The sequence below is a fragment of the Danio rerio genome, chromosome 16 (assembly GCF_049306965.1).
Source record: "Danio rerio strain Tuebingen ecotype United States chromosome 16, GRCz12tu, whole genome shotgun sequence".
NCBI classification, from domain to species: domain Eukaryota; kingdom Metazoa; phylum Chordata; class Actinopteri; order Cypriniformes; family Danionidae; genus Danio; species Danio rerio.
The window spans coordinates 31,919,964-31,936,506 of NC_133191.1; the positions used below are offsets into that span (position 1 = coordinate 31,919,964).

A 16,543-nucleotide genomic window follows, 5' to 3' on the forward strand; every position below is an offset into this window, starting at 1 on the left:
GGCTCTCGTGTGAACCAGTTTTCGAGGGCAGCTTTTGAGTTTATTCTTGACGACAAAGAACAACATTAGCTGTTAATCAACATATTTTCATTTTGATGCATCCCACAATCAGTATTGACGATTTGCCAAGGCTAACTGAGAGCGCACTGTTCTGATTGGGTGAAAAAGAGTACAAGTCCCACCCACTGTTTAAATCCATAAATAGTTCAAGTAGCCCAAGTGCAGCTCTCACTCAACACTTGAGACTTTCGCAGTTGTTCATTTGGTGAAATGGTTGTTCTGGTCAAACCGAGTCCTCAGGTGGGCAGCAAAGCGATGGATGGAAATCAGCACAAGGTGGAGGCGAATATTCTGCTACTTGGAGCAGAAAATGTCGGGAAGTCAGGTAAGCAGAAATACTTTGAAGGTTTCTGTTATATGTGTATAAGGTATGTTTTAAGCATCTAAATAATATTTTCTTCTTTGTTGCAGCTCTTACAGTGCGTTTTCTCACCAGAAGATTCATTGGAGAATATGGGGATATTGGTACGTATTTGCTGTAAAAACATTCATAATAGACCCACAATACATTTTGTTTGCAAACGAGCTGTTTTTAATCGTTCTGTGCTCTCTTTCAGAATCAATATACAGTCATATCGACAAAACAGATGGGCGTGAGGTATCCTTAAACATCTGGGACTCACTGTATCCACAGGTATGTCGTCTTGTCTGGCTTCAGAAATTTGAGTGTTTGTAGGTCTCATTGTTGTGAATGTTTGAGTGTGTATGTTTAAACTTTTCCGTCATAAGTTTTGTAATTAATATTCAGTGGTTTGAAGTAACAAATTACAAATACTCAAATCACTGTAATTGAGTAGTTTTTCCTCACGATTTGTAATTTGCTAAGTTTTAATAAAAATATGTACTTTACTTTCCCTTGAATACATTTTAGTGCTGTATTGGTATTTTTACTCGGTTATTTTCCTTCAACCTGCAGTCACTACTTTTTTTTTTTATTCTGGTCTACGGGAATTGTGGAAAAATCAGTCCTGGTAATCAAATTACACATAGAAAGTAACAACCTCATAGGCACTTTATAAAAGCAGCAAAGTGTTTGGAAGCATTAAAATTGTCCAAGAAAATATCCACATTCATTTCACACACTAAATCAGAGACTGTTTAGACACTGATGAGAAGATGAAGGATGCTTACTGCATGATGACTAAAAACATGGCTAAATGGCCTTAAACAATAGCTAAATCCACTACAGAATGTTACGTTCACACATGCGTTTACATGTTTAAAACTGCATGAAAACGCATAAGCCATTCACAGCGTAATACTCGCCACCCTTGAGTACTTTTTAAAGGGCTACTTTTTACTTCTACTTTGAGCAAAATTTACAAGTACTTTTACTCTACTTTCACTACATTTTTTGGGGAAGTAATGGTAGTTTTACTTGGGTACGATTTTTCTGTACTCGTTCCACCTTAAAACTTTAACTGTATTTTGATAAATCTGAAACATTTTTAATCAAATTTGAAAAACTTGAAATAAACTAAGTTTGTGTGTAGTTTTAAGTATGTTATTGTCTGAGAAAATTGGCAATATAAAGCAAATGACATTTATTTATAAAAAAAAAATTGTGATTGTCAGCATCATATTTTCTGTTTGAAAAACAAAGCAGGACAACTACTGTTTAAACCAGAGTTGATCCATTACTGTATGTGTTTTGTATAATTCTTTATATTCATTGTTAATGTATTTTGACAATCTGAATTCCGTCCGTTGTAGAGCTGCGAAACGACCGAATCTATCAGCGACAAGCAGCTCCAGTGGGCTGACGGTGTGATCCTGGTCTACAGCATCTGCGACCACTCCAGCTTTGAGGTGGTCCGACAACAGGTGCAGCTCATCCGCCAAACCAGAAAGCTCTCCGCATCCGTACCCATCATCATCGTAGGAAACAAGCGAGATCTGCTCCATCAGCGGGCCGTCCCGAGCGAGGAGGGCCGTCTGTTCGCCCTGTCTGCAGACTGCGGCTTCTTCGAGATCTCAGCTGCTGAAACCTACCACGGGGTCCTTCTGGTCTTCCACGAAATCCTGGACCTCATCAAGGAGTCCAGAGCAATAAAAAAGGGCATGGTGGGAATCAAGGGCATCGTCAGAAGCGTGTCTGCCGTGTTTGGAAAGAAGCGCGAGTAGAAAACTGAGGGCGAATTGGTGATCATGATGACCATATGAGGCCCCTGGCAGCCTAGCATCTAAATAGCTCAGAAGAGGCCCCCGGCTGAAGGGTTTTTGAGCTTGAAGGGGGTCAAGTAGCCAACATGGATGATGGAGAGAAGAATAATAAGCATGTTAAACGTTCAGAGCTCAGCTTAAAGTTGAAGGAAAGTAGATTGAGTTTGTTTGAGGAAGGTGATAAAGGAAGTCCTTATAAGTGAACCTGGGCTTTGATTTAAGTTGGTCAAAGGGTACGTACATAAAATTGAAATGAAAACTGCGTTTACACTAGTAGGTTTTTGTTTTAAAATGGCATATTGCTGTTTTTACAGAGTTATTTTACTACACTGTAAAAATGCTGGCTCCGCACAATTGAGATGTGTTGGGGCAACATTAAAGAAAGTTAGCTTATTAGCTTTTACAAATTTAAGTGGATTGGACATAAATTAATTAAGTTGTCTATAAAAAACTCAAGAATTATGTTGTTTACACTCATTTTAAATGCGTAGTTTGAAAAAAATGTAAGCATAAATATTTGTGTGTACACTGTAAAACCCAACAGTCAACTTTATCAAATACAATGAGTGGAGTTAACTCAAAATGTCCTGGAAGTTAATTCTACTCATTTGAAAAGAGTTTTGAACTCAGTGTCGAAGGTAATGAGTTAATTAATTACCTTATTACTTCAACTTAAATGGAGTAAGTTCCCAGCACTCGTATAGATTCGTTTTTAACTCAAATGGCTTGTAGCAATCGGTTTTCTCAAACGGTTTGAGTTGCCTTAACTTATTGGGTTTTACAGTACTCAGTTGGTTTGAGTTCTCTTCATTTCGTGGGTTTTACTGTGCTCATATTGCTTCATTTATTCAAATGGATTAAGTTCACAGTACTCATTAGGATTAATTTTTGAATTGAAATAGTTTGTAGCAATCGGTTTCCTCAGATGGTTTGAGTTAACTTAACTTTTTGGGTTTTGCAGTATAGAAAACAATCCCCATCCACACTTAGCAGCATGACACGTGATCATTCATGCTAACTAGGCATGCTCATGTTTTGTCAGCATTCATATTTGCCATCTACAATTGCTTTTAGGTCATATGAGAAGGGTTCGATGAAACACAATCTACAATAGAGAATCTGGATGGCCTCGTTATGCTCAGTTTTTGCAGGTCAAAGATTAAGGAGCAGTGTGGATGCCAGGTTTAACAAGATATATACAAAAAAAAACTAATGTTTTAGAATGAAAACACACTAGTGTAAACGGCACAGTGGGACACTGCATTAGTGCATGTCCACTTTTTCAGCAGAGGGGGTTCTGGAGTATTTTCCTAAAGCACAGGCCTCAAACGGGATTCCTGGAGAGCCGCAGCTCTGCACAGTTTTGCTTCAACCCTAATCAAACACCGCTCGAAAGAGTCTTAAACACCTTGATTACTTGCATCAGCTGTGTTTGATTAGGGTTGGAGCAAAACTGTGCAGAGCTGCGGCTCTCCAGGAATCCCGTTTGAGGCCTGTGTCCTAAAACAGTTTACTAAAATATCCAGCAACCGCGTGAATTACAAACTCTGATTTGAAGCAAATACAATTAGATGAAAATGATTTGAACTATATACTACAATCCCATGATGCATTGCAAATCAAACAAATTCCTCTTTTAAATTAAGCTGTTGGTTGTATCAATAGATTATAAAGTATTTTGACAGGGTACTAGGATGATTCCACATTTTTAGTGTTTCATGGCAGTGGCTATGACTTTATCTTGCTGCCACTTGCTGATTGGTGGAATTTTCTGTACAGCATTATGGATAATGTAGTTTTTTTGTGTTGTATGATCTCTGTTATTTAGCTTGAGTGTTTTAATGCAAGCAGATTTCAACATACGACTGATTAACAGTCCTACAATAGATCCATGTTCAAAGTTGATCAGTTACTGTGGAAAAAATGAAGTTCCAGAGACCAGCAGTTGCTCTCAACTGTAATCCTCGTCGAGAACAAACTTTTATTTCTGAAAATATGTTCAAGGAATTAAATGAGCTGGATCTCATGTCCTTAAATGCACAGATGGACTTTATTTTCATGAGTCTCTACTGACATGTTAGTTCTGAGTGATTAAATGTAGTAACTGTGTAGTAAACTGTATATTTTATGTACATATTGTAATTTACTAAAGTTTTCTTTGAGGTTGTGCTAGTATCAGTGTTACTCACATGTGAACATTCATACCAAGGAGGATCACTGTAACTGTACTAATTCTATGGGGATACCAACATCCAGATCACAATTATAACAAAACTGAGAAAAAAAATATTAAAGGATGATTCCTTGGATTTACTAAAAAAAATTAAGTTAAGGGGTTGTAAACAATTTATTTAGGTTCATTTTAAACAAAGTTGAACATTACTAAATTTAACTTGTTTAAATTCAACACAAATAAAATGTTTGCAACAACTTTGCAGACAGCATTTTTTCAGTGACTATGCAGACATTCAGACTTTAAAGAGCTTGAGCATTCAAGGTGACAGACTGCTGTTGATTCTTGTTATGGAAATCTAGTTAATTTTACAGTGATCGTCTTTCTTGGTGTGAACAAGCCTGCAGTGCAGATAAGTGGGATATTAATAGTGTACATGTTATCGCCTTGTATATACTTTACACTGTATTCTATACTTTTCAGATGTGTTTTTATTGAATGTACGTCAATTATCGATGTCAATAAAGACAAACAAAACATTTACCTTTATTGTCCAGTCATTGATCAATCATTCATTCTCTGCTCAAATAGCAAGGCAAGGCAAGTTTATTTATATAGGACATTTCATACACAGTGGTAATTCAAAGTGCTTTACACAAACAGGACTGAAAGAGACAAGTATAAGAAAATAAAAATGAATAATAAATGATTAAAATGTGGTAAAACAGGTTATAAAAGTATATATATAAAAAAGAAAGACTTAATAGCGCGCACTGTTGGACGTAGCACAGTGCTCATTCAGCAAAGGCACAGCCAAACACGTGTTTTAAGTGTTGATTTAAATGTGCCTAATGTTGGAGCACATCTGATCACTTCTGGAAGCTGATTCCAGCAGGGAGGGTAATAATAGCTGAAGGAGGATTCACCCTGCTTTGGCTGAACTCAGTCAGCAAATCTGTAATGTATTAAGGTCCTAGGCCATTTAGTGATTTATAGACCAGTAATAATACTTTAAAATCTATTCTGAATGTAACTGGGAGCCAGTGAAAAGACCTGAGGACAGGTGTGATGTGCTCAGATTTTCTTGTTCTGTTCAGAATCCTGGCAGCGGTGTTTTGGGTGAGATGGAAGTCTTTTTGGGAAGGCGAGTGAGAAGTTACAGTAACATTACATTACAGTAATCCACCCTGCTGGTCATAAAAGCTTGAGCAAGCTTCTCACTGGAAACAAAGCATCTAATTCTTGCCATGTTTTTGAGATGATAGTATGCTGATTTAGTTACTGCTTTGACATGACTACTAAAACTCATAACTGACTTAGAATCACACCACGATTCTTGACCTTATAATATACTGATTTTTAGTACTCAGAACAACAACTGCATTTACTAAATTGTTTAATTACATTTAAAGAGAAATATTACATTTGTTACAGGAAAAAGCACAATAGGCTGTTAGGATTTAAGCTAGAAGCTTGAAACATGTAACATACTTGCTTTGCAACATCACATTTTTAACATCATTTAACACCCTTCGGTGACCGTTCATACACATCTATGCGTAACACAATTGTTTTCTATCAGCTCTTGCTTAGCAAAGCATGATTCAGCCCATGAGAAATCAAAGTAATGTTAATCATATACTTTTCTCCTCTTCTCTTGATTAAACATAAATTTTGGCAGCTTTCAACAAATGATTTCCAGCAAATAGTTATCAATCATGAATCCAACTCTCAGTCCACAGAATCTAAGGCTCAGAAGTAAAAAATACGTTTGTTTGCTCTACACAAATTGTTCTGTTACATCATACGTTTATTTGCACTTACTACTACAATCAGACAATGAAAGCAATAAAATGCCACATACACGAATGGCACTGCAGAAAGCAAATCCATACTGTTTTCATTTCATTCTAATCCACATGAAAAATACTATAGTACTTTATAGTAATCGTGATCTGATGAACTGTAATAAATAGCCTATGTATAAAAATACAAAATCAAACAAACCAAATCATTACCCTGGTGAAGGCAGTTCTCTGCTGAAACGCACAAGTTTTTTAACGATTAGCCATGTGCATAAAGGCTTTTTAATATGTTTTCCACATTTTTCAAGTACCTTGGACTGATTTTTGCTGTTTAAACAGCCTATTTACTACAGTAAACCGTGTAGTGTAGTGTAGAGTACAATATTGTGTAATTTGTTTGTCTATACTAACATTTCTTCAAGTACTAGCACGGTTCAAAGCCACTATAGCATGTACTACAAACTACTATAGTATTTTTTAATGTAGGGAAGTAATACACATAGCTAAACAATGCTTGATTTTGTCATAAGATTTATTCATCTGCACATTCTCAATGCTAGGTAAATGATTTCATCCAAAAGTTAAATTGTAACGATATGATTGTCTTTTGTAGACAAGCTGAAGGATTTATTCTATTCATTTTTTTCAATGGTGTGTTTGCTGTACTCTTCGTAACAATCAGCAAACCGAATAATCTGTAATTAAATGATCTGTAATTGAATGTAGGTTTAATGTAGAAGATAAGTAGACCCTAGTGCTCTGTGGTTTCCACCACAGGTAAGACCTGATCTTCATTTGAGGAGCTCAGATACTCAAACGCTCGCTGGCTCTGTGTTACTAACTGCATAATGGGAGCCAGCAGGACCTCGGTGGTCGAGGAACGGCGTCGAATCATATCGGTGGTGGGCACAGCCAATGTGTCGAGCTCTGGAGGCCCCACTGAGTTGGAATCCGTCTTCAAACTGCCTTTACGTCCATTTGCTGGGACCGGGCTTGGGGTTGGAGTTGGGGACTGAACTGGGCTGGTTGGAACCCCACTGCTGGACCCGCGGCGGGAACGGGCATAAAGGCTTCTGCGGCGACGTGGACGACCATCCATGGCCTTGAGGAAGAGACTGTTTGCAGAGGCACGGCCAGAGGGACTCTCGGGGACCTCATCTGGAGTCGGGTTGTTTGCAGCATCGAGATCAGACACCTGTTTCACCTGAGAAAGTAGAACCAAACGCTCTTATCGTAGGTCTCTGATTCTTATTTTTTAGTATTTTGGAAATGTTATTCAATTCAGTCAATGTCCTGTTCAATCTGAGACTATATTTGCAGTTTATCTAAGACCAAATCTAATTCAATGGGAAAATGCTGAAACACTGATTTCTAAACTCACAATTATACTACATTTCAAATGAACAACAAAAATATGAAGTGACCTGTACCATTGTTGTCAATATTTGAGATCTAATTAAATTTTCCAGTTAGCTCCAGCTAATGAGCATTTGCAAAGATTTGCATGACACAAATTTAAATTAGATTGTGTTTTTTTTTTTCAAAACAGGGCGGAGCTACAAATGCATATGTGTCAGCATAGTGGCAGATTTAAAACAAGACTAACATTATCTCTGTGAAAAGCTGAAACTTTCAGAAGATATGGGTCAAAAAAAGGCCGTCCATGGAGACTACAGTGTTCATTCGTGCATAATAAAACTACTAGGACTCTTAGCATTTTAGTCTCGTACATTATCTTAAGCAGGTAGGGTGCTAACAATCCAATGGTGGACAACTGGTCACTCAGGGCTGTTTATGCTAATGAAGAAGAGATTGTCACCAATGGGTGGAACTTTCCCCCTCTAATAACATGTACAAAGGGAGAATGTTAATCAAAGTGCATCTGCAGACTGTTTTTATGATGTGATTATAACAATTAAAGAATTTTTATCATTAGAGGTGGGCTATAGTACCACACAACAGTGTTTAACCCTTATGTACTGTTGGGGATGTTTTCATCATCTCTGGGGTGCTTTTCTGTCTTAATTTAGCCATAACTTTTTCTGTGTTATAGCTAGCAGAATGATTTTAGGTGACAAATCTTATTTTGAGAAAATGCTTTAAAATAACATAAATAAATAAAAATAAAAATAAAAATAAATAAAAAACCTTTTTATTATGTTAGGAATGAAAACATCTACAGAATTAAACTACTGTAAAAATGCATCTGATAAATATTTTTTCTGTTTTTTTGCATAAATCTGTAATCAACCTCAGTCTTGATTAAAACTACTAAATTGTTTAGAAAAATTACAGGATTTTAATTCTTTAATTGCCAAATTAAAAATGATGTCACTGAATGTCACTTTAAGCTGTATAGAAGTGTCAAATATCTAGTCAGATATTATGTACTTTCATCATGGCAAAAGATAAAATAAATCAGTTATAAAAAATGAGTTATTAAAACTATTATGTTTAGAAATGTGTTGAAAAAATCTTCTCTCCATTAAACAGAAATTGGGGAAAAATAAACAGGGAGGCTAATAATTCAGGGGGTTTAATAATTCTGACTTCAACTGTATTTTCAATTTAAAAAGTAACTGTGGAATGGATTTTTTAACCCTTTAATAAAGTCTTGGACATGTGAAACAACATTTGCCTTTGATGCATTTGATTAATTTTTTTTTCTTTCCCTCTAATTTATTTAATTTTGCCCCATTGACTGCCATTGTAACCACATTTTTTAAAATTACAAAACCATGACACCATATAATCATCCATTTTTGATTGTTCGGGGTTTTCCCTGTTGGGAAGAGGTTAAATTTGTAATTTTTAATGTTGATCGTTAGTTAGCACCATTAAGCCTTTAGAAAAAAGCTTAGTTTATCAATTTTATATCGAGTATAACAGCAAATTAAAGTGTGTCTGAGAGTGTTAGACTGTAAAAATGCCCTTTACGCACTTACGTTGATGTGTCTGAGAAAACTAAATATGCATCTCAGTTCTCAGAACTACACCGAGTAAAGAAAAACAAAGACTATGTATTTATACACCATCAAATGTGGTTATAAAGGAAGTCAATGGGGCAAAAACAGCCACCAACAGTAAATTAGGGAGAAAAAAAATGAAAATCTAACAATGCATCAAAGCCAATGTTGTTACTAATCGTTCATATGTCCAAGACTTTCATAAAAGATTAAAAAATCTAGTCCACAATTACTTCTTATATTGAAAATACATCATTTTGCGGTTTTTTTTCCAAATCAGTCACATTATTTGAGAAGTTGGCAATTAAAGAGTTAAAATCCTGTAATTTTCTAAACAATTTAGTATTTTTGATCAAGACTGAGGTTGTTAACCCCATAATAAATACATTTTACAAAATGTGAAAAATATATTTATCTGTTGCATTTTTACAGCAGTGTTATTCAGTGGATGTTTTCATCCTGAACATAACAAAGGGTAGTCAATTTAAACAGTGCACAAGGTTTAAATCCCTTATAAAAGAGATTGGTGCACTAGGTAAAGCACCAAGCAAGTGTACCACTTAAAAAAATGTCATATATAAAGATGGTCAAAAGATATTTGTGAAAATTCCCATTTTATAGTGTAAGAATACAAAAGGCAAGATCAAACATCAAACCAATTTAAACCCAATGTGCAACTAAATAGAGGTGTTTTTAAACTATAACAGTTCTTATGCATAATTGAAGCTTAATTGTGGCCTGAACACATTATGTACCTGAACTTAAATTGGGTACAGCACTAAATGAAAATAAAGAAACACAGTAACACAGAGAAAATATAAACCAGGCCATGTGATTAGTGCTACACAGACTATGATGTTTTTATATACAGGAACACAGACTGACATATTTAGCTTTGTTCATCCTATCATCTTTAAATAGCACAAATTGATTTTCAGACTCAACCATTCTGCATCTGGTTTTCCTTGAGGGCAGTGTTCATTTTCACTAGAAGCGCATGTGTGTGTTATTGACAGAATTTGAATGAACGTTGTGCTGCTCACCAGGTCATAGAGCGGGGTGGTGTTGATGAGCAGCTGTATAAGAATCTGTCCCAGTTCCAGCAGGTCGTTCGTGAGAGCGCGTACCTGTGTAGGCAGAACCAGCATCTGCTGTACAGGAGGCCAAACCGTCAGTGCCTGCAGACCTGCTGTGAGCCGAGAAACCAGCTGAGAACGCAGCTCCTCCACATGATGAACCCGAGCGGTGTAAAAGGACAGAAGCAGCTGCAGCAGCATCTCCACCATCTCCATCAGCCTCTTTAGACCCACCTGAATATAACAAATGCTGGTCAGGAAACATTGATAGACCTGATTATAACACCATTTGGTGTTTAAAAGGAAACGTGACAGCCCAACCGATCATATGGACTGAGAAGAGCTTTAATGAAGTCACGTTTTTATTGCTGAACTTGGTGAACTGGACATGGGGCCTTACAGTTTGATGAAGTGGCAGTAATGACTCTGTTTAAATGCCCACAGACAACTTGCAGAAACGTGAAAGGGTTCTTTGGGGATACTCTCTATGCTCTGAGCAAATAAAGCAACAAACAACACACAAAGCAAACTATAACTGCTAGAAAAACTGGTATTGTCAGCCACAGTTGGAGTCAATTGAACCTTTTCAGACTCACAAAAGAGACATTCCTACATTAATGTTGTCCCTCTCCTGCTCACCATGCCCTGTTTCTAAATGTTCAGATTTGCTTGTTTGATTTTTTGATTTTTGATTTTTATTTATTTATTCACAAAAAACAAAATAGATTTACAGATAAGTAACGAAAAGCTGTTTCGTCCACGCTATAAAATCTCTTCATCTTTTAAGATTAAACCATTTTTTTCTTGTTCTATGTATAAATAATGCAAATATGTCTATTTTTTGCCATTTACAATAGCAATTACTTCTTTATTAGTAAAATTAAGTGTAATTTAAAGTAAATACAAACTTTAATTTATTAAAAAAATTAAGTACTAAGTGTAAAAAGAGTAATCTGACTTATTTGAAGGACTCACGGATGCTGAAATGTGAATTTAACTTTTGCAAAAAATAATTTTCCAAATAAAGCACCATTTTCATCTCGTGTGTTCAAGAAAACACATAAGAATCTGCCACAAAGTAATAATTGTTCATTTATTGATCAAAGAATTAATTTAATAATGTTTTTACATTGTAACTCTTAGATTTTTTTTGTACTTTAAAGTTAGATATTAGTGCTTAAAATGTACTGCTAGTACATTTTTTAAGACTACAGTGTTCATTTGTGCATCCTAAAATTAATTTATAATGCATCTCAGTCGCTGACATTGTTTTTAGTAAGTACTGTGCTAAAACTCTAATAATGGATGGGTGCTTTTTACTCAGGGCTGTTAATGTTAATGAAGGAAAGATTCTCACTATTGGGTGGGACTTTACCCCCTCTAATGACATGTCCAAAGGCAGAATGTCAATCAAAGTGTTTCTGCAGACTGTGTTTATCAAGTGTGATTATAAATAAATAGAATTAATTATTTTTGTCATTGGAGGTGGGCTTTAGTGCCACACAACAGTGTTTAAACTCCTCATAAAAGATATTTTTGCTTAATAGGTCTCCTTTAATGTTGGTGTACCAGGTGAAGCACCAAGCAAGTGTACCAGATAAAAAGGTCATATATATGAAGACGGTCAAAAGATGTCTATGTCAAAAAAAGGGTGTTTTGCTTATGTCTTTGTTAAAAATGAAATTGTTAGTTTATAGCCTCTGAGAATAGGCCCAGATATTGCCAGTTTAGTTTGAACTTCAAACCAATACAAACCAAATGGAGGTATTTTTAGACTATAACAGTTCTTATGCATAATAGCTTAATTTTGGTCTGAACACATTATGTACCTGAACTTTAATTAGGCCCAGCACTAAATCATTTTCAAATAATTTTCAAATAAAGTATCATTTCCATCTGTTGTGTTCAAGAAAACATGTGGGAAACTGCCACAAAATAATAATTGTTCATTCAGGGATCAAGGAATTCATTTGGTAATGTTTTTACATTGTAACTCTTAGAATTTTTTGTACTTTAGAGGTATATATTAATGCTTAAAATGTACCTTTTTTAAAGGCACTACCAAAGTGAGACACTTTTTTTTAAGTGTCATTTACGTACATTTTCTTATCAGACCAAAAATATAAGTGCATCAACTTCACTTTTAAAGGTTTTACGTACTTATGCAGCACATTTAAGTTGATTTTGAAACAAGCAATCACATTAAACCTGGGTTATTATCAAGGTCTGTCTGCTCATCCTACAACCAGCCAACGTCTCACGTGCAGCTTCATCTGCCATCAGGCAACGTGAGCGAGAATACACAAGAGCAGTCTGGCGGACACCAGCACAAACAGCCCTGCTTTGGCAGTAGGACTCCCCGACTATTGCCAGTTCATTTAGGTGAGAAAAAAGTGGGTCGGCCAAATTTGAAAGTCCCCTCTGTGTTCTCAACTCCCATTGTCATAAGCCCGTCACCTCGCCTCCGGTCCACTGCACAGCCCGTGACCAACACGTGAATTACTGTAGGGCAATATGCTGCCAAGTCTTAGACTTGTGTGTGTCTCTGACAGCTCAGCATCAGTCCCGGTAGCACACACTCACATTTCTGCGCTCCAGACTCTCTGGGGTGTCTTTTAGAGTTGGTTAATGAAGATTCTTTTGAACATGGTGCACAGGGGCTTTCGTGCTTTTGGACCCAATTACTCTCCACCCTACTGCTGGGAAAGCAGCGAAGGACTCTGTACAGACAATAGCCCACCTTGCCCCTTTGATCCTTAGTACACAAACTGGTCTACCCATGGAACACTTGTCTGAGATAGGCCATGTGTCTAACGGGTCAGTTAGTATCTGGGGTTTCTAGATGAACATGAGATTTAATTTTCCCATCAGTTTGGCTGCAGAACTGAGGTGTGCTCTACATAATGTTACATAATTTAAACTATAGAGATACCTGGAGTGTTTTTAATACAGTGATTTTAAATAAACAAAAAAGCCTCTGAAAATGTATTGCTTTTGTACCTTAATTTCTCATATTGTGGAAAGTGGTTGTAAATAGCCAACACATTGAAAAGAATTTTCAGCATATAATAAATAAGAAGCTCCAATGAACTGGAGGTGTTACAAATCAGCCTTGAGAAGTGTCTATACTGTCTTAAGGCTTTAACTGCCTGCTCTACTAAATGGTTGACCATATTTTGACTGTTATAAATAATGTTTTACACACTCAGCATTGTACATAATCAAACACAATCCTGTTGCACTACTACACTTGATTTTGGTTTTATTTTAAAAGAAACAAGAAAATGTGTTAAATGAGAATCTGAAATATTTTATGGCATATTTCAAAAAACAAAGATGATTTAGTGTTAAAAATTTTTTTATTTCGATTATATTTTGAAATAAATTGGTCTTACACTTCATATTTTCTGATGTTTCATAGTATATGTATTAATTACAGTACTTTTACTGTTAACCGACATATCAACTATTTGGTAGAGGCTGATATTTTAGAAATTATAGGATGTGTTGAACAATAATACATTGAGTCTCTAACTAGTGAAATTAGGAGTTAAGAAATGCAATCCAAAAAAGTTTTCTTGGTGCGGCAGTTAAAGGGATAATGCACTTTGAGGAGAATAGTACAAATGGCAAATACTACAGGCATGAGCTGGAGTATTACAGTTGCAATTGAAACTGTAAAGAAATCAACTGTAGCTAAACCACCAAATACATTTTGAGAGGGTTTTAAGAAAAACATTCTCATTCAAAAACAAACTCAACTACATTTATCACTACGCAACATTTGTCAGACACTACTGGAACTCTGCCAACTAACTGTCTTTTTGAAAATCACAAAAGGTACCCATGTCCACAGTTAAATAAGTTAAATCTTTAATTGTGTGAGTCTATTGCTCTGCTTGTGGTCCTAGAAATCTTAAAATATAAGTACACCGATCACAAATCTGTCTTTTTATTTCATGTTTTAATAGAAAGCTATTCAATATTATATTTGTGCATATACATTAGATTAGTCAGTACTGAAGCCAAATCTGGAGCTTATATAACAAAATAACTTAAAACTAGAACCTAAAGTTCGTTGACGAACTTTGATGTTGGCTTGAGAAAGCCAACGTGACTGCGCCGGGGACTCAAAGGCAGTTGGCAGGAAGCACAGCGGTTGAGAAGTGGTTGCTAGGCGGTTGCTAAGGTGTAGCTAAGGCATTCCTAGGTAGTTGCTAGGGTGTTCTGAGTGGTTTCTAGGCTGTTGCTAGGGTCCACTGGACTGTTAATCGGAAGGCCTCATTTACATTTTTGATCAAATCGAGAGAGAGAGAGAGAGAGGACTGATTTGTTCAGGTTGTTTAATGCAGATCACTATAGTATAGTTAGTATTTATAGTATATATTATAATCTGAACAAAATTACATTATAATAAATATCATATAAAGAAAAATATTAAATTAAAATACTAATGAAACAATAGCACATGCATTTAGTTAATTTGTCTTTTATTTAATCAGTCTTATCAGTTTTGCAGTTAATATAGAGTACAGTCAATTTACAGTAATTTGCAGCATTATATATATAGTTATAGTTATATAGTTATATACAGTTTACAGGAAGAAAATCGCATTAAATACAATATTATAGGCCGTCTTCATCACGTGGTTAATTCTGACCAATGACGTTCCACCCCACTGGCCACTAACACAATGTTATAATCGTAATATTTAGTTGTCATCACCTGGGTGATTTTATTTTTTTTTTGGTACAGCATAGGCCAAAAGCTTGGCTTTCATTGTCATTATCACAAGTGAGGAGAAGGCTCTTTTGCAGCACAGAATATTGTTTTGAAAGAAATATCTGAAGTAAACTTATGTTTTTGCTAACATAAAAGGGGGATTAAGAAATAATCCTTATAACCCTAACCATAAATGTGTGTATGTGTTATATATGTATATATGTATGTATATATATACATACATATATACAGTTTAAGTCAGAATTATTAACCCCCTTTTGATTTTTTTTCCCCTTTTTTAAATATTTCCCAAATGATGTTTAACAGAGCAAGGAAATTTTCACAGTATGTCTGATAATATTTTTTCTTCTTGAGAAAGTCTTATTTGTTTTATTTCGGCTAGAATAAAAGCAGTCATTAATTATTTAAAAACTATTTTTGGGACACAATTATTATCCCCTTTAAGCAATTTTTTTTTGATAGTCTACAGAACAAACCATCGTTATACAATAACTTGCCTAATTACCCTAACCTGCCTAGTTCACCTTATTAACCTAGTTAAGGCTTTAAATGTCACTTTAAGCTGTATAGAAGTGTCTTGAAAAATATCAAGTCAAATATTAATTACTGTCATCATGGCAAAGATAAAATAAAGAAGTTATTAGAAATGAGTTATTAAAACTATTATGCTTAGAAATGTGCTGAAACAATCTTCCCTCCATTAAACAGAAATTGGGGAAAAAATAAACAGGGGAGCTAATAATTCTGACTTCAACTGTATGTATATATATGTATATACACACACTTTATTTTCACTGTTTGTAAATAATTGTTCTTAACATTTTTGCTTTAAAACATTATAATACTGTTTGGATTTTCCCCCCATAATAATAAATTGTGAAAATTTGCAGTGTAAATTGCAATCCAGATGTTACAGAGAGAAATTGATGCAGCAACAGCAGAGCATATAAGGGGATATAAAAAATCTTCATACATTGTATGTATATATATTCACTATTTTAAAATACATTTTCTTTGCTGTGTGTTTTTATTGGTTATGATGCTGTTTGGATTTATTTTTGCACAATAAATAAAATGTGATTTAAAAAGTGCAAACATTGTCTTTGTTAGAATTTACACGTGATTACAACGGTATAAAGACGTTCAGGTCCGACCGGACCGACTGGAAAGAAATTGTAGGTTTTGAAGATGGATTATTAGTTTTGTGGCAAGGACATAGCTGTTTTAGTGGGTTAAATACAGATGAAAAATAAAGTTAGAATGATTTTATATTCAATATGTTTATTGTATAATATACGTGAATGTTCGCATGGCTTTCATTTTCATTATCACAAGTAGAGGAGAAGGCTTTTTCACGGCACAGAATATTCTGTTTTGAAAGAAATATCTGAAGTAAAGTTATGTTTCTGCCAACATCAGAGGCATGCATTTTAAAACTCACAGTGTAGCAGACAGAAATGCATGCGGGTCGATTCCGACGCGGAAGATTCTGCATCCAGTTCAGTTTTATTACGCTTTATGGAATTCACCGCGAGCATAATATGAATGACTGATGA

General features: G+C 35.3%; 2 protein-coding genes across 11 annotated transcripts in view; one reads left to right on the top strand and one right to left on the bottom strand.

Moving 5' to 3' along the window:
• The first annotated feature begins 223 nt into the window (after positions 1 to 223).
• zgc:171704 lies at positions 224 to 4,937 on the top strand. Of its 8 annotated transcripts, none has more exons than XM_073924425.1 (5): positions 231 to 385; positions 472 to 525; positions 618 to 694; positions 1,774 to 3,544; positions 3,701 to 4,937. In XM_073924425.1, exons 1-4 carry the CDS (start codon positions 271 to 273, stop codon positions 2,182 to 2,184), a joined length of 657 nt encoding a protein of 218 aa, XP_073780526.1. In that variant the 5' UTR covers positions 231 to 270; the 3' UTR covers positions 2,185 to 3,544; positions 3,701 to 4,937. The 8 variants fall into 8 exon arrangements, with proteins under 8 accessions (NP_001315327.1, XP_073780526.1, XP_073780528.1 ...); XM_073924427.1 differs by having other exon boundaries at positions 1,774 to 3,538; positions 3,685 to 4,937; XM_073924428.1 differs by having other exon boundaries at positions 1,774 to 3,525.
• Positions 4,870 to 16,543, bottom strand: part of plin6 (perilipin 6) — a 39,735-nt gene continuing 28,061 nt past the window's right edge. For 2 of the 3 annotated variants that reach the window (XM_005158066.6, XM_068214024.2), the window contains 2 exons: positions 10,211 to 10,477; positions 4,870 to 7,405 (listed from right to left, as the gene is read on the bottom strand). In XM_005158066.6, coding sequence (XP_005158123.1) covers positions 6,953 to 7,405; positions 10,211 to 10,477 — 720 coding nt within the window. In that variant the 3' untranslated portion in view covers positions 4,870 to 6,952. The remainder of the gene's footprint in view (positions 7,406 to 10,210; positions 10,478 to 16,543) is intronic. The other variant, NM_001110481.1, reaches the window with a different exon arrangement.

What these genes read in the sequence shown, in the direction of transcription:
- zgc:171704 (XM_073924425.1), top strand. Translation starts at nt 271, where the DNA reads ATGGTTGTTCTGGTCAAACCGAGTCCTCAGGTGGGCAGCAAAGCGATG. An exon ending in TGGAGAATATGGGGATATTG is followed by an intron (nt 526 to 617) that starts GTACGTATTTGC and finishes GCTCTCTTTCAG; the next exon opens with AATCAATATACAGTCATATC. An exon ending in GGGACTCACTGTATCCACAG is followed by an intron (nt 695 to 1,773) that starts GTATGTCGTCTT and finishes CGTCCGTTGTAG; the next exon opens with AGCTGCGAAACGACCGAATC.